The 24,288-nt window shown below is 46.1% G+C and overlaps 1 protein-coding gene across 1 annotated transcript in view; it reads right to left on the minus strand.

Moving 5' to 3' along the window:
- Positions 1 to 23,987, minus strand: part of vwde (von Willebrand factor D and EGF domains) — a 30,134-nt gene extending 6,147 nt beyond the window's left edge. The window contains exons 1-20 of the mRNA XM_070835636.1: positions 23,912 to 23,987; positions 20,491 to 20,681; positions 17,539 to 17,770; positions 15,313 to 15,542; positions 14,596 to 14,685; positions 13,711 to 13,858; positions 13,023 to 13,237; positions 11,932 to 12,005; positions 11,455 to 11,728; positions 10,853 to 11,049; positions 10,343 to 10,619; positions 9,742 to 10,195; positions 8,972 to 9,108; positions 7,923 to 8,087; positions 7,214 to 7,318; positions 5,177 to 5,291; positions 3,151 to 3,407; positions 2,309 to 2,528; positions 1,420 to 1,551; positions 606 to 809 (exon numbers count right to left, since the gene is read on the minus strand). Of these exons, the coding sequence (XP_070691737.1) occupies positions 606 to 809; positions 1,420 to 1,551; positions 2,309 to 2,528; positions 3,151 to 3,407; positions 5,177 to 5,291; positions 7,214 to 7,318; positions 7,923 to 8,087; positions 8,972 to 9,108; positions 9,742 to 10,195; positions 10,343 to 10,619; positions 10,853 to 11,049; positions 11,455 to 11,728; positions 11,932 to 12,005; positions 13,023 to 13,237; positions 13,711 to 13,858; positions 14,596 to 14,685; positions 15,313 to 15,542; positions 17,539 to 17,770; positions 20,491 to 20,681; positions 23,912 to 23,987 (3,793 nt within the window). The remainder of the gene's footprint in view (positions 1 to 605; positions 810 to 1,419; positions 1,552 to 2,308; positions 2,529 to 3,150; positions 3,408 to 5,176; positions 5,292 to 7,213; positions 7,319 to 7,922; positions 8,088 to 8,971; positions 9,109 to 9,741; positions 10,196 to 10,342; positions 10,620 to 10,852; positions 11,050 to 11,454; positions 11,729 to 11,931; positions 12,006 to 13,022; positions 13,238 to 13,710; positions 13,859 to 14,595; positions 14,686 to 15,312; positions 15,543 to 17,538; positions 17,771 to 20,490; positions 20,682 to 23,911) is intronic.
- Positions 23,988 to 24,288: the final 301 nt, after the last annotated feature.

Here is a 24,288-nt window from a genome sequence, read left to right on the forward strand (position 1 = left end):
ACCATCAGTAAAATAAGGCTTCATTTTGGTTGATCATTTTCTTCCTTTCACATAAAAGTGATAAACCTACTTCACTAGTTTAAAGAAGACATTACAGAATTTATAACAGTTTGACTGGTGAACTCCTCTTTTTCTCTTTCATCTTTTGGGTTATTGATTTAAATGACCTGTTTTCTTAAAACAGAAATTGCCCCTCTAACAATATGCCTCACAAAATCCATCTCAAAGTAAATATTTTTATAGTTAAAGAAGTAAAAAAAAAGTGAGTGTGTGCTTTCCTACACATGGAACAGTGTTACGTACAAATGTTTTGTTTTTATCTATGAATACTGAATTTCTCATTTCTCTGGATGAAATATTATTTTCATGAGTGAAATGCTACTTTGAACGTGACACTAAGATTGGTTAGTAAAACCATATAAACCATATAAACCCTATAAAACCATCTAACCAACAACACGTGTCCACATATCACTTCATCTGAATTCTCTTTAGGGGTGAACTTCCTAACCTTACTACCTTTGCTAATGAAAACCACCAAGAGCACAACGTGGTCCACGTTGTCGGGCGTCAGTTCAGATTTGGAAGAGCAGCTTCGCTCTCACCTACTGTTGTGCACGTTCGTCCGTTTCCATGGAGACCAAGAGGACAGGGGCCGCAGACGAAGCCCGCGGAGACGTGGGTGCTTTCGAAACACTGGACCCCCGGGTGACACGGCTGTCGGGAGCAGGGCGACGGGCCCGGGGGTTTGGGCCTCAGTGGAACCTGCGCTTCTCTTGCAGATGTGCTCACTGGTGAGTCTTTGTTACCTTGGAAACAAAAGGAAAATCAGCTGGACTGGAGGATGCGGCTTTGAGGTGAATTAGCGTTCGATGAGCTTTATTTCTAGGATATGTTTGGTAATATTATATTATTGTCCACTAATCTCATGAAAATACCACTTTTTCCTCCTAACAAGTATAAAAGCCTGATAGATTTTATTCCTCTGTTGAGCTCTGGTGTCACATCACATCACAACAACTCATCAGTGAGCCACACCGTCACACTAGGTGACCTGCTCCTTCATTACCACCAACACACACACACTGTGGTGTACTGTACCTCAAACCCACACACACCACCCTGCTGCTGCAACTATCTTCTCTTGTTTAAGTAACATTCGGTAAAACTACAGCGCACAGCTGTTTTAGGAACTCACTGTTAATTATGACCTGTTTTTAGAGATTCACGGTCTCGGCAGGAAGCCCTGAGCTTAGCGCTGAGAGCCACAGACAGCCGAGGGGAGCACCGAGAGACTGACGGACACATTGTTGGTTCTGGTCTCTTTGTGGGATGTGTTGGTAATAACACCTGACATATCCTAAGACAATGAAACAGTCCAGGCGTTTTAGAATAAATCTGCGGATGGCTCACGTGTGCAGTTTTTCCCGTCGCCGGTGTATCCTCGTGGGCACACTCCACAGATGAAGGAGCCCAGCGTGTTGTTACAGCCCACTCCAGGGAAGCAAGGCTGAGAGAGGCACTCGTCTGCATCTTCTCTACACGTACGGCCTGAAAGACACGTGAGACACCTGACGGTATTATGTGGAAACACTGCGCCACTTACAGAACAGCTAGAAAGTCTCATCTAATAAATATTTATTATCTAATAACTGTGACCATGAGAGCTGCTGATCAAAATAAACTGACAACAATTTTCAAGTTGATTACATTTTTGGGTTCCAGTTTTGTTTTTTTTTATTGTTAAGGCATCCTATTGAGGAAAATGTAGTTTTTATTTGAATTCATTTCTTATTTCCATCATTGTTACAGGGGCTGACAAGGATGCAGCAGCCTCTGTTTTAATCAGGGGCAGAAGTGCTGAGTTTGATCTGCATTTGAACTGGTTTGTTTGTAAAACCAGTCATGTGTGTGCTGTCATAAATTCCTCCAGTATAAAACAGTAAAAATAGAGCCAGAAAAGTAAAGTAAGATCCAGTGGACGATTTCAGTGGACAGTGTGACCAAAAAAAGTGTTTTTTGCTTTCATTTTTCATTATTAACTAGCAGGAATAGGAAAAGTAATAGGAACAACTTCTGGAATCCCTGGTGAGTAATTCTGCGTTAACCTCTACAGAAGAATCAGCGTTTTTATGGTTCCTCCGGCCTTCATTAAGGACCAAAAAGGGTCACAGATCGCAGATTAGTGCCCCTTAAAGTGCAGTCCTGCACACAAGTGTTACCTCTATAAAATCCAAACGCTGCTGAGCTTTTTGCTCCGTGTATTTGGGCGGTTTGAGGGAAACGGTTCCTGCAGGCTGCTCCCTACCTGTCATTCCCGGCGGGCAGATACAGGAGAAGGAGTTGGGACCGTCGATACAGCGGCCCAGTCTGCAGGGGTTCGGTTTGCAGTCATCGATGTCCACCTCACACCTTCCCCCTTTAAATCCACCCAGACACACGCACACATATTCCCCGCTGCCGGCAGGGAGGTTGACGTTGGTCACACAGGAAGCTCCGTTCAGACACTCGCAGGAGCGCACAGACACCTGACGCAGACAGAGGGGAAATCTGATTCATCGTTTACCCCACAGCGACACGGGTTTATCATCTGAAAACAAGCTTCATGCAGGTGGTACATTAGAAATCAGTCCTTTATCACTTTATACTGGCAGGAAAGGGTTAAAGATGTACACCGTGATACATGTCAGTCTAAATCAACTTTGATTGATTTAATCCGTCATTTTTGTCTCCTGAAACATCCCTGGAGCTGGATCACCACCAATTTGCAGCTGAATCTGAATGTTTTTGCAGCTACGAGCAGCTCTTTTATTTCCTGTATGCATTGCACTGTGGGAAACCGTATCAATTCACACAACACTAATCAAATCAAACAGATTCAATATGCTTTCTGACCTTTTTGGCTATGCTCACTTTTGTCCCTTTTTCAGTGTAAACATGCAACACGCACAAACCCTGAGCAGTGACACAGAGAGAGGCCATGAGCAGAACACCACATGGCATTAGCGCCCTCTAGTGGAGGACAGCAGCAATAAATTATCAGCTGAGAGCCAAAGTCCCTCACCTGACTTGGTGGGTATGAAACTGCAACATAAGGACTGTTCAGAAACAAACTGTGTGTGTGTGTGTGTGTGTGTGTGTGTGTGTTACCTGTAAGGAGGCTCTGCTCTCGGCGTTGCATTCGTCTGTCACGGTAAACTGGAAAGTGTGCGTGTCTGCGGTTTCAGCCGTGGCCCGCCACGTCAGCAGGCCGGCCGGAGACAGGGATGCACCGCCAGGGCCTGATTCCAGGGCGAAGAGCACCGCTGAGCCCTCAGGGTCCCCTGCTTGTAGCTGGTAGAAGAAATCCTCCCCCTGGAAGGACCGGAGGTGGAACGGCAACGACAGGAACACGGGAGGCTTGTTCTCTGATGGGACACACAGATCCCACTACATGAGTCAGCGTGTGGTGGGGGACAGACATGTTCTGAAACTACATAAATATCTGTTTTACACCTTTTTCACCCAGATATGATTTAGATTTGTTGATTTTTTAATTTAAATTGTTTGAAAGATTTTGTTATCCAAAAGTCAGACTACAGCCCCAACTGAATTCTTTTGACGGAACCACAACACAACATTGTCCAGGTGGTTATGACCCCCCCCTCCCCCATCTTAGCGTACCATTGCTAAGTGTTGGCTTATACTGGCCAATAAATAACAAGAGACTGCAGGTCAGAGAGATGAAGTTCATCAGCTTTATCAAGTATAACAATACATTTAATGTTCAGCACTTGTACTTGATAATATTTTAGCTTCATCAGCTGCATGTTTAGATGTTTGAGTCTTACTTTTCTCATCTTATCGTCACTATATTTTTACAGTATTTGTAGGTATCTGTTGTTTGTATTATTTATCTATTCATTTTTACTGAATGAAAAAGTATACCCATCTATCACCCCAAAAAAGAGTTACAGCTAAGGTATAGATCTTATTTCATTCTGTGTTGAACTGAGAGGGAGACAGACGTGCGTCTCGTGTCTTTACCACTTGACCTTCACAACTCACTGCTTATTGATGCCAACCTCCTTTTCACGAGTTTAGATTTCTTCTGTCCTCTTCGCACTTAATATAACAGTTTTCTAAGTAGGTGATCTGATCTGATGTATGGGATGACACATCTGTCATTTTGCCCTTCAGAAGTACAATTGCTGTGTTTGATATGTTGTTAATTGTCATAGCCAAATCTAACTCGTCACTATTGTCGACTGCTAATTGATCAGAATTCTCATTCAAGGCATTCGCATCCATTTTTCCACACAAAACAAAATGCAAAGTTAAAATGCGCACACAAATCACCGGTTTGCCTATTCTGGTGGCATTTTACTTCTGATAAAATCGAAAGAATAAATAACAGAGAGAGGTCAGGGCAAGCAGTGACGCCTGAGGCATGTGTACAAATTGGCAGTCGAGTCAGCTGAAACTATTTGGGGTCACTCCTGATATTTGTATATATTTATATATATACCTGATATTTATGGCTTTTGTATTGCTGTGTGTCTCTGTGTACCTGTTTCTGTGTACTTCACTGGATTGTTAATTATGATTGGGTGTTTATCACCCTGGGCGGCTCGGATGGTTAACCACGCCGCTCATCAGACAGCACGTCAGCCCGTTGGCGCGCAGGATGTATTCATGCGGGTGTTTGGACCTGATGAAGATCCGAGCGGGATGGAGATTATTAGTCGTGATTGGACTTTTGTGGGACGGATCGAGCTGACAGCCTTGCACCTACGTGATCGGTGTGTAATTACTCTCCTCCAAAATGTGACATATTCCGTCATTTCTTCTGAACACTGCTTGACCTACTTTAAGTTGAAGAAGCGAAGTTGGTCAGAAAGTGTAACAATGAGGTAAGCTGTCCTCATATCAGCGCCGGGGGACTGAAGCTACTTCAATGGCTCCAATCTGCACAGAGCTGCTGACAAATTATCACAACAGCCCTGAGCGACTGCCAGCCACAGAACTCAGTGATGGCTATCCAGCACCGAGCTCGACTGAGGGGGTGACTCATTCACAACTCTTTCTGTCTTCCATCGTTGGCGCCGTAATCCAGAGTTCTTCTGTTTTCACAACATAACATGAACGAGCTGTGAGACAAACCAGACGAGAAACCGTGACATTTCACCGAACGTACCCTCCGCCGTGGACCATGCGTGTTTGGACGAGTCCGGGCGACATGTGAGGCAAGGGCTGCTGGGATTGGACTCCCCCTCACTGTAACACAGGCCGTCGATGCTGCAGGTTTTCTCCTGGGAGGCAAAGACAATAAATAACGAAAGAAATGGCGTTCAGTGTTCACTAGTGTTCAGTGTTCTTAAAAACATGCTGTCGGGGTGGGGGGGGGGCTCCTGACCTCCCTCAGTCAGCCACGCAGGTTTATGCAAAGCATGTACGGAACATGGCAGCGGGGGAACAAAGGCGGCTTTGTTGAAACAGAAACACCACATTTAAGCTGCACATGTGGTTTGAGGGAAACAAACCTAATTGTTTCCTGTGTTGAAGGATACTTCACACATTCGGCAGCACGAAATCACAAGCAAGCGAGTGGTTACATTACAAATGTGTGTAAAAATTTGTGAAAAATATTCGGCAAGGACCACGTTATAAAAATCCAGTTAATATTCAGTTTCTGATACATCTTTTCTTTTTTTTTTTTTTTCCTCAAAGCAACACAAAGAATTCAATGTGATAACTGATACTGATTTCTTTGTGAGGTGCAAGTCTACATCTCGGCCCTCTCTCTCTCTCTCTCTCTCTCTGTTTAACAAGCGAAACTACATTTGCTGTTTCCCGCCTGTCAAAATACGACGATGTGCTGCTTTTCCCTGCTTTATAACAATGGAGCGATGGAAACTGAACATATGCAGGATTTTAGACTTTTGGCCACAAACGTCACCTGAAGACGTGGCCTTGGGCTGTGGGAACCTGTGATGGTTTGATAAATTGTCGACTAATTGTTAAAAAAAGAAGACAGATTAATCGATAGCGTAAATAATTTGTTGCAGCCCGACTTTGATTCATGTATTAGCGTAAGTGGACATTTAAATGGTCATCCTTAAGGGCTTTAAGAGTGAGACTCGTCCTCACTGACATCACTCCTGCTCAGTGTTGCCAGGTGGGAAATGTAGAATTATTGTACCACGGACTCGAAATTATTCGTATTTTGGGGTAAATTATCGTTCACTCGTCATAACCAAAATAATAAGCTTACTGTTGCGCGATAGACAAATATAGTAGTTTTAAATGTGTTTAAAAGCGTCCTCATCCACTGCTGTGTGCTCCAATTTAGTTGTGTTACACTAATGTGCCCCCCATTGACACAGCAGGTTGACTTTTTTTGAAACAATATTCATAATAACTAAGAAGAAATTAAGAAAAGAAAGAGTAGATCTGGCTTCATTTAGTGAAATTTATTTTTGCATTCCAACATTCTCTCTTTGTCCTCAAAAATGACAAATAACTGCACATCTTCAAACTTAAAAAGTGCCTGCTGCCAACTATTACTCAATAATAAAACTAATCAATTTATTAATGGGGCACGATCAGCCAATCATGCTCGTTATTCCGAGACCGATGTCACCTGTATCCAGGTGCTCGTATCTCACGCTAAACCAGTTACGAGTGGTTGGAAATGTCACATGATAAGAGATGCCTTCACAAAAACTGTACGGCAGATTTGAGCAAAGCTGATTGGAACCACATGTTCACAGAAACTATCAAATTATCGTACTTTTGGCCTTTTTTTGGATTATTGATCGTACAGAGGGCAAAACTATCGTACACCTGGCAACACTGCTCCTGCTGTACGATTCTAAAGCCTTTCATCCTCAGCACATGTTGCTTCATCTGCAGTCTTTAGTGTTAAAGTCATGCACGGCTGGCTGAGATCCGTCCACCGGTGTCCCCTTGGCTCCAACTGGCACCACTTCTGAGCATGTTAATTCTACATCCTCGTGCTGTGTACACGACGGCTTCACCCGGCACAGATGGAGGTAGAGCTCTAACGCGTGACGCGGAGAGTTTCGGGGCTGAGAGGGTGGGTGAGGGCGTGACGTGACGGTTTGCGGGCTAAAGCGAAAGCAGGCTGGCAGGGAAACGTGTCTTTGGAGATGTTTTTCTACTTTTTGATCCAAATGTTAAATTCACATCTGTATCGAGGAAGACGCCTTACCCTCAGGGTGCAGAGGACCTCCGTGTTGAGGCTGCAGATCTGGCAGGCTCCATCATACAGGGTGAGTATCTTGGCGTTACTGTAGCTGTAGCCGTCATTGGATACCTGCCATCAGCAGAAGCTTGATTACTGTGGATCACTGGGAAAAGGCATTAAACAGATAAGCGCTGTAGTAAAGTGAACTGCAGTCGCTCTCACTGGGTCATTTTCAGCTGCTCCAATATTTCATACAGTATTTTTATGCCATCTGTGATTCACCTTGAGGTAGACTACAGAAACAATACAAAAGGCTGTCAGTGTTCTCATGTCTACCACATCTAACCGCTCCACACATTTCTTTGGCAGACGAGTGAACCAATCAGTTTCCACTGTTTCACACTGCTGAGTCCATTTTCCTTTAAGCTGGAGAAAACCCCCCAGCTGCACTCCGTGGAGCTGGGGGGGTCCACAGCTGCAGCCAGCAAATAAAACCAAGCTTCACATCTGTCCGCTTTTCATTTCTGTGTAATCTCATATTGGGAGATAATGAGGTAATGAAATATATAGAGTAAGAATAATCCAGAGTTTTGTGAAGGACTCAAGGCTGGGAATGGAGAAAGGAAAACAAAAGCTAAAAGAGAGAACCCAGTATCTACAAGGAAGGATGGCGCAGACGCACTGACTCGATTTTACAGCAGCTTCAGAGGTGTGCATTGCAGACATGACTAACTTTGATCTGCCAGCGAGCCAGCGGTCTGTTCGTCACCGATTCCAGGTCCAGGCCTGCAGGAGCTCGGCTGTCCTCCAGGGGGAGCTGGCACTCGAGAGCCGTCACATCCAGAAAGATGGCCAGGACAAACTGGGGTTCGTCCAGAACCCACTCCCCTCCGACAAACTTGACAAGAGACACAGAGGGAGGGAGGGAGGCAGGAAGCCACGAGTGAAGGACAGAGAAAAAGGATAAAGCAGGGTGAAGCAGCAAGAGAGAGAAAAGAGCAATGAAAATACAGATGTCAGCTGGGCATAAGTGGAAAAATGCATCTACCTGTGCCAGTCACAGGCTGACTTCACTGCTGTATTCTGACCAGAACAGATGGTTCGCTGTAAAGGTCCACATCACCCATATCTACGCTGTACATCTTGGTTTACAGCTCAGTGTCCGGTTTCACACACATAAACGTACGTATTGAACTTGATAGGACACAAAAACTGACAGCTTATTGTGCATTTTCTGCTCGCGGCCACTGAGGGACCTTCAATCAAGACAGTGACGGCCATGAGCCGTAAGCCAGTTTGTTGCTCAGGTATTTTCTCATGTGAACAAATCGAAGCGTGACATCTTTAAGCGTACAGGGTAACCCCTGAGAAAATCATGCATAGAAAGGACGAGATGTTATTTGCTCCAATAACTTTCCATAGGATGGTTTTTTTCCCACTATATCCCCACAGTAACTGTGTTTCCATACTTTCATTCATCTTACAGACAGTGTGGCTGTGAGCTATGCGCGCACTCCAAATGGAGCGAACATCCATGTAGCTTTTCTCTTTTACAGAACAGGAAACGTGCACTCGCCGTGTTGTTTTTGTCATTCACAGTGCAGCAGTTTGGGTGAGCAGAAGGTTTGCAGCGAAAATGTCTTTACTAGACGTGTGTCACTGAAAAGGGGAGGATCACCGAGCCTGCTCACTGTTAACAACCTTTCTCTGACAGCTCACAGAAGGACGCACAGAAAAAGCCAGCGCAGAAACAAGAGGAGAAAACCGAGACAAACAAAGTACCTTTTCTTTAACAAACTCACACTTGAGCTCGTAGGAGTCCTTGAAGCCTTGGCCATAGACCTGGATGGTGGAGCAGTCTCCCTGCCTGACGTCACACAGACCCTCCTTCTCCAGCTCCGTGATCTCTGGGATCTGGTCTTCACGACATCAACAAAAAGCACAGGCGAGCAGTGGACTGTTAGACCTGAGAATTTACTGCACATCTCAAACCACATGTCTACATCTGTCGTCACAGAGCTCCTGTGGAAAGTACCTGCTGAACGTATTAAAGTCAGGCCAGAAACATTCACAGAGCTGCTCCTGTGGTGTCAGTGTGGGTCCATTTAATAGCATTAGAAGTTCGTTCTGGCCTTTTTTTTTTTTTTCTTTACTTTAATGTGCTGTGACTGTGAGCTGCAGTTGTAGTCTGCTGCATGTTAGTTTCCTCAGACAATAATCCAGCCAGCCGGCAGATTTAGCAGAACAACATACAATGATGCTAAAACGTGGCTACAGAAGTAACTTGAGCTTCCCCTCCGATGGCCATGAGGGAATTTGGGAACAAAAACAGGCCAGATTGGACATTATTTTATTGAATTATCTCATTTCTACAAGTTGAACTTTGAAGCTTTGAATGAGTGCTAAAGTTGCTCCATGCGCAGCTGCTTTCTAAAATGTTCGCCGTGACTTTATGCCTCTGATGTATTTGTGCGGGGGGGCCTGCCTTGCGCTTGTGTGTGTGTGTGTGTGTGTGTGTGTGTGCTTGTGTCAGTGTGTGTTCAGTTTGTTACCAGACAGCACACTGCAGTCATATGACCCAAATCCTGGGAAGCACACGCAGCCCCACTCCGAGCACTGGCCGTTCCAGTTGCACCGGTTGGGACACTTGAGGACAGACAGAACATCCTGGTACTCTTCCTCTCTCCTCCTCTCCTCAATCAGCCTCCTCTCACACTCATTCTCCAGCAGCGGTAACGTTGCATTCAGCCACGACAGCTCATCCTTCAGCTGTAGGTCGGTCACACACATAGCCACCACGCGGCCGATCAACGATTCTTCTAACAGGCGCCTGCAGCCTAACGCTATGCTAGAGTTTGCCACGGCCTGCCGGCACTGAGCCCCGGCCTGCTGCTCGGTCAGGCCAGACGGCGTGGGCCACGCTAGGGGGGAGTCTGGTTGAACCGGCGCTTCATGGTCCTCTGGGAAAAAGTAGGTGAAGCCCTCCAGATCAGACTGGCTGAGGCTCTGGTGCTGGGAGCTAGAAACATAACGGTGTGTCTGCTGGCTGCCTCTGCCCCGCTGGAGCTGAGCTGAGGCTGAAGCTTCATCCTTGGAGGCTCTGAGGGGGAAGCTCTTAGCGTCACTACCTCCATCCTGGGTGCGCTGGCTCGCGTGGCCTGGAGGCAGCGGCTGCCTTGCATTTCCTTCCCCTCTGAGTAGCTCCACTGAGCCGATGTACTCAGCCGTGACGTCCAGAGAGGGGATGACACTGGGGAGATGCACGTTGCCATGGTGAGAACACGGTGAGGGGCCGGCGGAGGAGACCGGTTGATATCGGGCTCTGGGAGATGTGAGGCGGGGCTCCGCCTGACAATTACAGTACTTGCGTGGGCTCAGTGTCTTCAGATGGGAGGGCACGGTGTCAAACAGGCTGCTGCCTGCAGGGAGTCTGAGAGAGGACAGGAGTCAGTGAGGAAGCAACAGGGTTTGACAGGTTAACCTGATGGGGGCCTGTGGTTGATACTGTGACCAGCAGTGCAAATTTCTAAGGACATGGATGGAACAAAGCTTTGGAGAAGCTGCTTGAGCCCCTTCATGACTAAAAGCACTATTTAGCTCAACACCTAATATCAAAAAATTCAAAAACATGTCAGCCGACACGTCACTCTAATCAACACTGACCTCCACTCAGAGATAAAAGCGTGCAGACCCTCCAGCGTGGCCCCCCCCGCTGAGTGGAAGTCGTTGTCTGCCCGGCCATCGTAGGTCCCACACAGGCCCTCAGTGTGGCTCCGATCTGAACTGGGGGCTCTCAGCGTCAGACTCATCCCCCAGTCAGACACGTCCGCACGAACAAACGCTCCCGACGAGAAGGTCATCTGCAAGCAGCCAAAGATCGACGAGCGTCACGCGAAGACGGAGAGCAGGTTGATCTTCAGCAACAAACAGCAAGCTGCATTTTACATTTGTTTGTCACGTTTTGAAACCAGCCTGTTGTGTGCAGACTCCTCAATAAAAAAAAATGCCATTTTATGGGGTTCAGTCATATTTCCATGTTTTCTCACACCTTTCTGAACAGTTTAAAATATTTCTGGAAGTGCTCTGTAGGTTAGTGGGGCTTGAAGAACGTATTAAAGTGTGTGCTGTAGAAAAAAACATTTGTCACATAATTAATTTAATGAAAAAGTTTTCCCCATAATGTTGTTCAAAATGTGATCATGTAAAATATATGGTACAGCTCATTGACTTTGGTTGTCAGCAGTCAGACTGTCGTCCTCACTCACGGTGACTTTGCGTCCCTGGTAGGACTCGGTGATGCGGATGCCGCTCTTGCTCAGGTCCCTGTTCTTCACGGACAGGTGAGGCTTGGTTTCACCCATCTCTCCATTGCACATGTCAAAAGCAACAACGTCGCCGCCGTCTCTCGCCGCGACGCCGCACACACACGAGGCGGCGTGCACCACACTGCCACACTCCCACTGACGAACGTGGACCTCGAACGGCCAGAAGCTGCTCTTATAGAGAACAAAGGTGCCTATCTGGTAGTTCTCATAGTGCCTGTGAATAAAAAAAATGTTCATGTTTTTGCCTTCCAGCTCCTTTTACAGAGCATTAAGTGTCTGATTTTATGTCACAGTTTAAAAACTGACAAGCCACATATTTCTACATGTGATGTTAAATTAATGTAATTGTATTTAAAACAATTAAATGCAGCTTCTGATACAAATAAAGTCTGTGTTCAGAATGAGAGAGTGAAGTACCTGCCATCAAATGTGATTATGTGAGGATCAGTGAAGGCGTAGCAGTGGGCTGAGGGGACATCCTCCACTGTTATCTGAAATGAAAGATCCATTTAATTCCTCCTTTGAATAAAATACTCGGGATAAATGATCACAGTGCAGGAATGTACACTTGGTTCCCCTCTGCATATTTAATAAAACAACAGGGTCCCATCATAAAGACAGTTTGAAACAAGCAGAAATCTTTGGAAGAAGGTATTAAACAGATGGTTAAACAGGAACGCCACAATGTGCAGAGAGCTAAACGCATATAGAGATGAAGAACTATTTGATACATTTGATATTTGATACATCAATCCTGGGTTCATTTAAGAGTGGACTAAAAACCTTCCTTTTTGACAAAGCATATATTTAAGGGCTGGATCAGGCCTTAGACCAGCCCCTAGTGATGCTGCTATAGGCTCAGACTGCCGGGGGACTCCTATGGTGCACTGAGCTCCTCTCTATTCTCTCTCCTCCTCTTCCTCTCCATCATTATGTCTCATGTCAGTCAAATGTCTGCCTCTAACTTGCTATCTTCCCCGGAGCCTTTCTGTGCTTTCTCATCTCTCAGGTTCCTGTGGATCCTGTGGATCCTGGTCCTGGTTCTGCTGATGTGGTTCCCTGGTTCCTATGGATCCTGGTCCTGGTCCCGCTGATGTGGTTCTCTACCAGCTAATGGATGTGCGTCTGTCCAAGGCTACAGCCTGTCCGTCCTTGGGAGCTGGATCTCTCCTTCACTGTGGTGCTCCTGGAGGTTTCTCTTTTCCCACTGGGTTTTTTGAGTTTTTCCTTCCCAAAGAAGGAGGGTCATAAAGGGCAGGTGATGCCTCGGACTGATCCATTGGCCTCATCGACTGCTGGACTCTTTATTAGATTGTTTGTTCGCTTACACTTGTTTATTTCAGTGAACTTTGTAAAGCGCTATGAGACACTCTGTTGTGATATTGGGCTATACAAATAAAATTTAATTGAATTGAATTGAATTGAATCAATCCTCATGAATTAATAACCATCGAGTGTCACAAAATATCTGCGTTTTGAATCCTCCCAGGACAGTTGTATCCGTTTACCTCGACAGGTGCTGGCGAGTATCCGTTCCAGAGAAAATCCTGCGTGACGATGGATTTAATGGAGATCTGAGTTGTCCTGTTGCCATCTTTGACAAAGTCCGTGATGGGGGCGAAGTGGATCAGAGCTTGGCTGCAAACGCCGTCCCTGCACAGGCCCCGGGACAGATCCACCACACAGGAGGACAGAGACACATCTGCACCCAGTGCGCCCTCATCTGGAACACAACAAGAGACAAGGTTTGGTGTATTTGTAACATCACAAGGCTGAAGAAGTAAGACAAATGTGCAGGTAGGATTACACTAGCAGTGGACCTGATCTTATTTTACTGTACTCTGATACCCAGACTAACTAGTTCTATCTCACAGAACAAGAACAAAGCTTCTACATGGAACCTGTAAGCATTACAGCAGAGTGTCAACATGATGATGTAGCTGTCAACTTAGCTGCCAATTCATCATGACAACACGAGAGCGTCAGTTTGTTAGCTACGGCCGATAAAACCTGCCAGCAACAACAACTTCAATGGATACTTTTGTTTACTTCTGACTAAAGTAAAGGACCCAATGTTTCCAAAATGGCCGTTTGAATGGTAAATCTGCCTCCGCTGTCACTGTGAACTGCACACAAGCTACTGTAAGTGACACTAACTAAGGGCTTGGTTGTCACTATCTTGCAGCAAGTCCTCACCTTGACTGCTGGTGCTGAGCTGCAGAGACAGAGTGCACCGCTCCGCAGAGGAGGACGACTCCTCCGGACATGGGACAGGAACTGTGCTTTCAACCAGCAACTCATAGAGCCCCCCGTCCTCCGACACACTGCTCACCTCTGGCCTTAGCTGCACGGGAGGGTTAGAAACAGGTAGGAAATGGTCAGCCCGTTCTTGGAAGAACAATAATCCCATTAAGCCAACGAGCTTTTTTGAGAGAGCATCAGCTAAGAGGCTTGAGTGGCAAAGAGGAAACATAATGCAAAGTTTTGTCTCATGACCAGTGAGTCTAACTCAGTGTTGTGGATCAGAAATAATAATCCTGTAACTTTGGTCTGTTTTGTGTTACACAGCATCACTGAAGGCGTGAGATTCTGCAGGGCTAAAAATGAATTCTGTCATTAAAATAGCTCTTTCATCCATACTGATGGTCAGCGTCTCTTTAAAGTGAAATTTGGGGAATATGCATAGTTTTTTCTTTTAACTTTGGTTGGAGCCGTGCTAGTTTTCTCACCCTGCTCCAGTCTTTATGCTAAGCCAACAGATAACAGCCTCCTGGCTCTTCACACACACAGACATGAGTTTGGTGTAAATCTTCTCCTTTAACTCTTGGCAAGTAAGAAAATGAATTGAATTCCAAAAGTGTTGCAATATTCCTTTAAATATTTACCCTTTATGTCAAACTGTCTCTTTTTTTCTGGGTCAAGTATACACGCACACACACAGGTAAATAATAAATACCTACAGGCAGAACCACACACACATGCATGTGTAAATATATATATGTTGATGAATAAATATTCTGTCTGTGCTCAAAGAAAAGAGCGAGGAATAAAAAAAACAAACTTCAGATTACTGTGATGTACCCGAATCCCAGCAAAGAACTCCTGACTTTCCACTGAAGCGCCATAGACGTCTGGTGAGTCCAAGAAGAAAGTGGCACTGGAGCAGTAAATCTGACAGAGAGAGAGAGAGAAAGAGAGAGAGAGAAAACATTTTTTGATATAAAAATCGGAATTATTAAGCCAAACGTTGTAAAAAACAGAGAGAGAAAGAGAGAGCAGTAGGAACCACACAGGAAAAAAAAGGGAGCAGGTCCTGGGTGAACAGTATAAAAGGTTTTATAGTTAAGGCCAGGTCAGCGCACAGTAAAAGAAAACGACATGTTGACAGGTTTCAATAATAGCTGAGCCACTGTTGGCCGCACGTCCGAGAGCAAAATCTTTGATTCGTACAGTGAGTTTTATTTCCACAAGAATGGGGAGTCGATTGCTGCAAGAGGGCTCTACGAGGAACTGAAGCGAGACTTCAACTTTGTGTTTCATCCTTTTTTTTTTTTTCCAGACATTGGTATCGCCGGTTGCTATCAGTTCTCTCTCCTACCTAAAAACTTTCACAAATCGGGATGTTTCTTCCTGGTTCACAGTTTTTGTCCCACATGTGAAGGTGTCCCTCTTAAACATGCAACAGAAACAAACACTGGACGTCATGTTTTGTTCCTGCTCTTGTCTTTGGCCTACACCTCCCGTCGAAGCTGAACTGGTCTCGACAAAGGTCACTGTTTTAACGGCTGCCTCACACACCTTGTCCCCCAGACGCAGATTGAAGCCGTCCAGCTCGATGAAGGCGGAGGTCTGCATGGTGGTCTCCTGTTTGAGCTCCTCCCTCCTGCCCTCGGGTGAGAGGCGGGACCAGGCCACCACGTGGCCCACGGAGCTGTTGGAGCTGCTCCCGAAGCTGCACTTCAGGTAGATGGCGTTTCCTGTCACCTCTGAGGTGATCACCGGTGCAGATGGAGCGGGAGGCTGCTTTGCTGACAGGAGAGAAGTGGAAAGAATCAAATCCAGGGTCTGCACGCCATATGGCCAAAAACATAAAGACGTCTTGTCTCCATACACCTTGGACATGAGGCAGGTGCAGATATCTTTGTTATAACAACATATTAATGCCCATGGTTTTAGAATTTGACGTCCAACTATCACGTATGGGTCAAGTTGTCTGCATACTTTGTTCCGGTGTGTTTGTGTGAGAGATGTATTTTAGGTGAAACACTGTGAGCTCCATGCTTTATCTAGGACAGAACCATCTCTCTGTTGTGTTTTTGTTAACTGCTACCATTAAAATAACAGCCATAAACACATCATTTACTAACATTTGGCTGGAGTCTGGTGCAAATTTCCATTCCAGGCGGACTTAACGGCAAAAAAAGGTTCCACTGTGGGAAAATAATACAACTGCTTCTTCTGAATAAACCCAGTCAGAGCTGACAAACGCAGCACATGGTTACGCAGAGGAAGGCATCTTAAGCTGAGGAGCATGAATTCATGTATATGAGGGGTTCTAGCCGGGGAAATATTCAGCTGGGCCTCTTCTGGGAATTCAGAAGTAGAAAAGTGAGCTTGAGCATCGCAGCAAACCGGAATCTAATATCAAACAAGCTGATGAACACGTTCTGCGATATTTCATCTATCTCCAGTTGAACCTCCCTCCGTCTCTCTCCACCTCTGCCAGCTTCCTAAAACCTGTAATTCACGACCTGGCTGAGGGCTGTCTCCATGGAGACGGGGCCCGGCGGACGCTGGGACACATGCTCAGCTCATTAAGAGGAGCAGCGAGGGGCCGGCGGTGCATTCCTGACCGCATGGCAACTCCCTGACCTCCTGATTGTTTTGGTGCCTGACCTAACACGAGGAGACAAGAGTTAGCCGTAAACACAGCAGCGGGGTCCTCACTGTTACATGTTCCATCGGCGCTCGCCTCGTCCGGGCTGCAGGTCAGCGATGTGGTGGGTAAAGTGTCCGACATCTCTGTTAGATGGATAGGAGAGCAATAACAGCACTTATAAATCAGCATTAATTAACATAACAGAGAGAAGAGGCTGCGAGTTTGGTGCCAACGTGCACTTTGTTTTTATTATCTTATCTGGGAAGCAGTTTAGTTTCTGCAAGTGTTGGAAAGTGTTGGTGTGATGTGTATCCCAGCACTCACACTCGTTACTCCACTGCAGTCTTGTTCCAAAGATCGACTGTGTGGCATATTGCCTTCCTCAGGATCATGTAGTATCTCTGCCTGAGCGCTATGATATGTTGGCATGATAATAACACATCCTCATAATTAAAGCAGGTGTCTCAAAGCCACACACTGGCCACCGGTTACACTTATATACCAAGGAAATGTCATTTCTGATGTCTGTGAGAATCTTTTTACACTTTTCTCTGCTCTGGAATAAACTGGCAACAAACAAGACTTACAAAATATGCATGACAATTTGAATCCATTACGCACCATGAATGTTTATAGCAACCTCTGTTATGCATTGTGCATGTATTAGAACGCCTCATGTAGATGTTGGTAAAGCATCGTACATTTGGACTTGTTAAGTTTAAGGATGAGATGCAGCTGAGCTTCTGATGGAGGTCTTGTAGCATGTACAGTAGATAACTTTAAGTAATCTCACATAGCTTTGAGCAAAACTAGCTTAAAGCCATCCATCCATCCATCCATCTAATTTTTGGGTTGGGTAATGTTGGCTCTCCAGCTCCTCCACGGAGACCCCGTGGATGGATAAAACGATATAAACACAGGATGTGACTAACAGATCTTCTAACCAAACGCCTGAACCACCTTAACTGTCTCCTTTTGACACCAAGGAGCAGCAGCTCTACTCAGAGCTCCTTCTGGATGCTCCTCTCCCTGTCCCCCAGACACCCTCGCTTTGGCCGCTTGTGTGTTATAGCATGTCGATTAAGAAGCACTTTAAAAACACAAGCACATTTGACTTCCTTGTTGATCTCTCTCCTCTGACATACCCTGCGCGCAGTATCCCATGCATCCCTGCGTAGGCTGGAGCAGGTAAACAAAGAAGTCTCCACAGTTGCGGACGGTGACCGGGATGCGGAACATGCAGCAGTCTTTGCTGCTGCTCGGGAAGAACTGCCAGGCAGCGCAGGCCGTCAGCTGCCTGACCTCCAGAGGCCCCGGCAGGGACTCGCCCTCACCTAGGGACAGCCAGACAGGTGCCTGGGTCCCACAGTGGTTCACCTGGATGTTTGGAGAGAGACAGAGGGGGGCGACGTTAATGCACTTTGGTGACGGTGCTCACATCTTCACTGTCTAAAGAAATAAGACTGAAAACTTAATACTACATTTGTTCTTTTCCCCCAAACACATCCTACAGTACAGGAAGTGATATGTTCTGAATCAAAAGGTTTGTGCGGAATAATAAAAAGAAATGATGACGGCTGAAAGAAATATATGTAAGCACTTTCACAGCCACTGGAAACGGGAGCTGAATTCCTTGTGTGTCTGAACAAACGTGGCCCAAAAAGCTAATCCCTGGGCATGTATTTGACAAATTGTCGCAGTTATTTCCCCTTTGAGAAACTACTTGGCCTGACAAATATTGCCATTTATCCGCCATGATCATAAAGACATCGCCTTATTATGTAACACATGTTCACAGCAACCCTCTTCCTTCCTTCGCCCACTCCTGCAGATATCCATCACCCGGGGAGAGCAGCGGTGCGGAGGGAGACCGACACTTCGGATGGATCCTGCAGACTCCTCACAGCAGGCCTCCCGCAGGAAATGAGACACATTCCAGCTCTCCTTGCGCTCTCCTTCATGAATACGCACACTAGCACACACACTGATAACTGTGCGTGTCCCGCCAGCGCGCATGTATCCACACATGCACAATTTTTGAGACAGAGAGGTGACGGCAGCGAGGCCACCTCAGAGCATCTCAGCGGAGGCTTTTGTCATTCACATAACTAAATCAAACACTTCAAGAGCAACAGCACTTGTGTATAACGATCCTGGATCTCCCCACGAGCTTCCGATAACAAGACAGAATAAAGTGATTGATGCGATAAGTGAATGCGGGGGGGGGTCATGAGAATTCTACGACCTTTAACTGAGGTCACTGGAAACACTGGGATACCTGAATGGGAAACTTGAAGGACGTGGAATTTTTGGAGACTAATCAGAACTTAGTAGCGGAGGCTTCCAGAATCGGATTTTGAGACAACATTTAAAATAAATTAGCAAAGAGAAGAGTTGTCTTCTTTGTGAGTTGGATAAATCTTACTAAGGGCGTCTTTACGTACATGTTGCCTTTTGTATGTGTACAATGACCACATCTTTACATATCTCTCTACATTTAAGAGTAGACTAAAAACCTTCCTTTTTGACAAGGCATATAGTTAAGGGCTGGCTCAGGCCTTAGACCAGCCCCTAGTGATGCTGCTATAGGCTCAGACTGCCGGGGGACTCCCATGATGCACTGAGCTCCTCTCTATTCTCTCTCCTCCTCTTCCTCTCCATCATTATGTCTCATGTCAGCCTAATGTCTGCCTCTAACTTGCTATCTTCCCCGGAGCCTTTCTGTGCTTTCTCATCTCTCAGGTTCCTGTGGATCCTGGTCCTGGTCCTGGTCCTGCTGATGTGGTTCTCTGGTTCATGAATCACTGCTGCGGATCGTCGGCCACTCGTCATGTTTTTCAGTAATATCATACTGCTAATCTGTTAGTCACACTCCTATTGTTAGTGCTATAGTCACTGCTGGTAGGTTGGCTGCTGTTTGTGTTGTCTCTCTCTCTCTCTCTCTCTCTCTGTCTCTCTCTCTCTGTCTCTCTCTCTCTCTCTCTCTCTCTCTGTCTCTCTGTCTCTGTCTCTCTCTCTCTCTCTCTCTCTCTCTCTCTCTAACCTCCACCCAACACGGACCCCTACAGAAGCCGCCCACATTGAGCCTGGGTCTGTTCCAGGTTTCTTCCTGTTAAAGGGGAGTTCTTCCTCCACTGTTGCTCAATATAATATCTGATGCTGCTCATGTTGGAATTCTTGAATCCTTAATGTTGAATTCTTGAATCGTCTCTCTCTAATTAAAGAGTTTGGTCTAGACCTGCTCTTTATGGAAAGCGTCGTGAGATAACGCTGTTGTGAATTGGCGCTATGTAAATAAAGATTGATTGATTGATTGATTGATTGATTGATATGAGCTTCATCTAAGGAGGGTAATGACAGCAGATTCACAGTGCTGCAACTGAGGAGCTGAAGTAGCTTTAAGATTAGAGAGCTGAACATGTAGCTCAAAGTGTGGCGGTTTGGAATCCTTGACTACGTATCTGAAAGCCTGACGAGGTGAAGTTCCTAAGAGGAGCAGCCTGCAGCTGAGCAGCCGCAGCAAACAGCCAATGGATGTGTACGTGTTGGGGAATAAACTGACAGTTTGGGAAATACACTTATTATTTGGGGGGGTTATTTGAAAAGATCAGTACCACTCTCATATCAGCATGCTAAACACTGCTGTCGGAAAAATCCACCGACGACCCCAAGAAATAGTTCCAGCTAAATAGTTCCTATTTAGCACACAGACGGGAGAACGGTATTGATCGTTTCCTTGGGGGTCAGGCTTCTACTGTTGTAAGCAACCACTGGTTTCAATTCATTTCTGTTCAGAATGAAAAGCAATTAGCAGAGTTTAAATGCAAATTTACACACAAAAAATAATTATATTACAACCCTCATGTAACTTTGACAAGCATAACATGACGGTAATATAAACCTTCAAAATGATTTAAACTTAGGAATATTAAGTTTGCTAATTGATTGTCATAACATACTCAAAAGAATGGAGATGAAGGGTTGCTGCTAAATATTGCTGATAAATCATATACTACGTGACGGATACACAACTCATGCAGACTGTTAAATCACTGTCTGTGTCTTTGCAAAATGTTTCACAAAAAGACATCATTTACCTCCACACACTGGGTGGGCATGCTTGCTGGCTTGTCAAAAATCTGAAACTGGTACCAGCCAGGAGCGAGGGAGTGGTCGCAGATGAAGTCCTGCAGGGCCGACTGCTGCAGCCAGCTGGAGCTGAAGGTGGTGCTGCGGTAGGGGTTCTGGAGGATGGAGTGGCCGCCTGGAGCACACTCTGGAGGGAGCACTGCAAGTGCAGCCAGAGAGACGACATAAAGCACCGGATACACACAAGGACTGTCAGTACCAATGACCAAACGTGTGGAAGGTGCTCTGCGGGCCAGACGGTGGACTGTGGACATCCACTGGCCAGCTGTTGACGTTTGCACACACACACATGAAATGCACAGACATGAGAGACAGCTTCCATCACTGAGGTCATGGATAAACCCAACAGAAATATGAGAAATCGTTTTGCATTGAAAACACTGAATTGTTGAAGCGAAGAAAACGTGATGTGAACAGGAGCAGAGCCAAACACAACAGAAGAAGAAAAGACCTCAGAGGCCTTTGAGCCTCCGTTAAACAGAGGCAGGATGTCCCAGTGTTCACTCTGATTCATTACTGTTTCTGTGTTTTTGTCAGTCTACCCTGAAAAGACATAATAACATATGAGGGTGAAGATGGGAGTTCTTCTGAAGATACTGTGCAGGCTGGTGACCATTCATAGATTGTTTAATGGGCCAAAGCCTTTGTTGACTGTCAGTGCCAAACGTATGGATGTCCTGAGCCAAGCTAGGATGGGGGGCTTGTGCCCACGGTCTCTGTGTCCATCCAGGCTGCTGACGCTGAGGTAAATGGAGGAACATGATGAAACTCATCGCTAAAGACCATCTGGATGGATTTCTGGCACAATTTCACCTACGTCTAAAGAGACCAAAACCCCAGCAACAGAAGAACTACTTCATTGTGAGACCAACAAGATTTGGCTTGTATCCTTCATCGGGGTCATCCGTGGTCTTCACCTCCACCTCCTCTCTTTATTAAACTGACTATCACAAAGACCTTTTAACACCAGCACGAGGAAATCCCTTTCAGAACACAACTTCTCTAATCATGATGAAGACCTGAGCAGGAGCCAAACAGCATCAGTATTAATGGATTTTTCCCATTAGGATGTGACTGCTGATGTCCACACGGTCCATTTTCAGTTAAAACAGGAGGAAGTACTTGTGGTAAAGAGCTGTTAGAGACTCTTATAGCAGTATAGCAGGTTAAACACACAGTTTGAGTGCTCTGGGATCATTAGAACAGCCAAGCAAGTAAAACAAGGACATCTTACACCTGTGTACTACGTCAAGGAGCCTCTGAACATGGCTCTACTGTGTTGTGTTGTGAGCACGGGACCCGTTTCTACGGGTGAAACCGAGAATGGACGGTGGGCCTCAGGAATCAGTTAGAGAGCATCAAAACTTTAAGTTAAAATATCATCAGCATGACAAATGAGCTGCCGGGCCACCTTCCAACACCTCTGAAGCTCCACCCTCATCTCCAAAGGGTTCAGCCATCAACCCCGCTTGCTGCTGACTGGTTGGGGCAAAAGAGAACAAAACAGCCCCCTCCTCACAAGAACTCTGTTAACATGGGTACGACATGAAGCGGGCGACCTACAGCTCCCTCAACAGTGTCTGACAGCGAGTTTTTCCATGTTTCCATCTTTCAGCCCCAGGTTTACTATGTGCTAACTGGAGAAAGTCTGGTTTACTTTGGAAATATGCAACAAGTAAACACAAAGAGAAAGAACAGAGGGCATTAAAACGAGGTTCTGACCTCTAGATGAGGTGAGACCACCTAAAGGTTCTGGTTGTGGCAGCTCACATATGCTTTAGCGCTGCATATTCCCACACAAATGATCAACCACAAAGGCGACCCTGACGTTTTCAGGGCTCCAGGGCAGATGCCCACTTAGCCTGGTTGGTAATCCTTCTTTGCTCATCAATATATTGACTTTATTGTCATTCAAGGTTATAAACCAAACAGTGCAAACTAAACGAAATTACGAAGCAGAGGCTCAGAAATAGCGCAATTGCAACTGCATATAAATTATAAAACGGCATTAAAACCATCCATTAAAATATAGAATTTAAAAATGACTTTAAAATATAAATCCACTACTAAAATAGGATATTGCTCATGGTTGGTGATATGCTGCAACAGTCACATCTGAATAGAATCTGTTCATTGGAGGATCCCAGGTTATTTATCGGCATCTGGCTACTTAAAAGCTTCATTGGTTAAAAGATGCCAGACTGCCATTCAATAAAGTGTATTTCAACGAGAGAGACTATCTGGTATTCAACAACATCTCATGGTCTTCTTCAGCAGATGGAGGTTTTTTTTTAAGGTTTTCTAAGTTCCTGTGAGCAGCAGCGGTAGTTTGATTGGTTCAGTAGAACTTTTAAAACTCGTCCCACCAAGTAAAGCTCAGGTAGAAGTGAAAACGACGCCGATGGTGGCCCTGTTCCATTTAAGGTGCTCTACTGAGCCACGATCCTCACCAGATGATCAGCGAGACGGAGGGCAGCCATCAGCAATAGTACTCATTCCACCTGTGGTTGTCTTGCTTTGACTGAATGTCTGTAGTGAAGAAGGTCTATAGAACAGACACAGAAAAGAAGCAGTGCAGCCCACAGAAACATTCAACCCAAGAGGTCACAGACCGGCTGCACTGAGTTTTGGAGATGTATATATTGGCAAAATTGACAGTGGCAGCTATGTGTTACTGTAGCTGTGACTTCAAGTCACTTCCACTGTGTAATGTAGGTTCAAGCAAAGCCAGAGAATCTCAGGTGTTGGTGGTGGAGCGGGAAAATACGGGAGGATGCTGTTTTGAAGTGAAGATCAGGAAGCAAAGACAGGCGACTGAGGAGGTGAAAAAGCAGAGAGAGGCTTGAGGTTCACGGTGTGTGACCATCGAAGGCAAACCGTGACCATCAAAGAAGACGACACCATAAGAAGTGGTCGACAAAGAAGCAGTACCGGCCTCTCTGCCTCCGTCCGGGTCTGACAGGCCAGCTAAAAGGAGTCCGCCACAGCAGTGACGAGCTGTCAAAGCTGCCAATAGACATCCTTTAACACCTGGTCTGTCCAGTCCTGAACAGGAACTCAGAGAGTCCAGCATCCCGTCTCCCTGCCTGGCACCACATGGGTGACAGCACTGTGACCGTGAGGCTTGGAGGTATGTGGCCTTGGATGACAGTTACATGATGGATGAGAAGGTGTCAGAGGGACAAGAAGCTGCCAGAGGAACCTGAGAACATGGAGCTCTTTGGCAAACACTGATCACATTAGAGGTCTGTTAAGTGTGAGTTCTCATCAGCGGCATAATCTCCAGCTTTACGCATCGTGTGTTCATTAGATGTGTGGAAACAGAGAGAGCAGAGTGAGAGCTGGAGAAGCTCGGAGGGCTGAGCTTACCTGTGTCAGCGTGCATAGCGCTGGGAAGTAAAAACAGCAGGCAGGGAAGAAGTCTGAGGAGAGTTCCAGGTCTCATCGTCCTGCAGCGGCCACACAAAGAGCAGCGAGCAGCGGCACCGTCTCACCCGGAGTCCTCACCCAGAGTCCTCACCCAGAGTCCTCTCGTCCACTTGCAGACGTCGTGTGGGTCGCCTGGACCAAAAGGAGTGAGGCGGGGGGAGACTGTTGCGGAGGTGCCTGGGGTTGGTTACAGTCCCTTGTGGTGGGAGGACTGGAGAGGCCGGACTGCTGCACGCTGTCCGCACACTGCTGCACGCTGTCCGCAAGCTACTGCACGCTGTCCGCACACTGCTGCACACTGCTGCACACTGTCCGCA

This window comes from Pempheris klunzingeri, chromosome 8 (genome assembly GCF_042242105.1).
Source record: "Pempheris klunzingeri isolate RE-2024b chromosome 8, fPemKlu1.hap1, whole genome shotgun sequence".
Lineage (NCBI taxonomy): Eukaryota > Metazoa > Chordata > Actinopteri > Acropomatiformes > Pempheridae > Pempheris > Pempheris klunzingeri.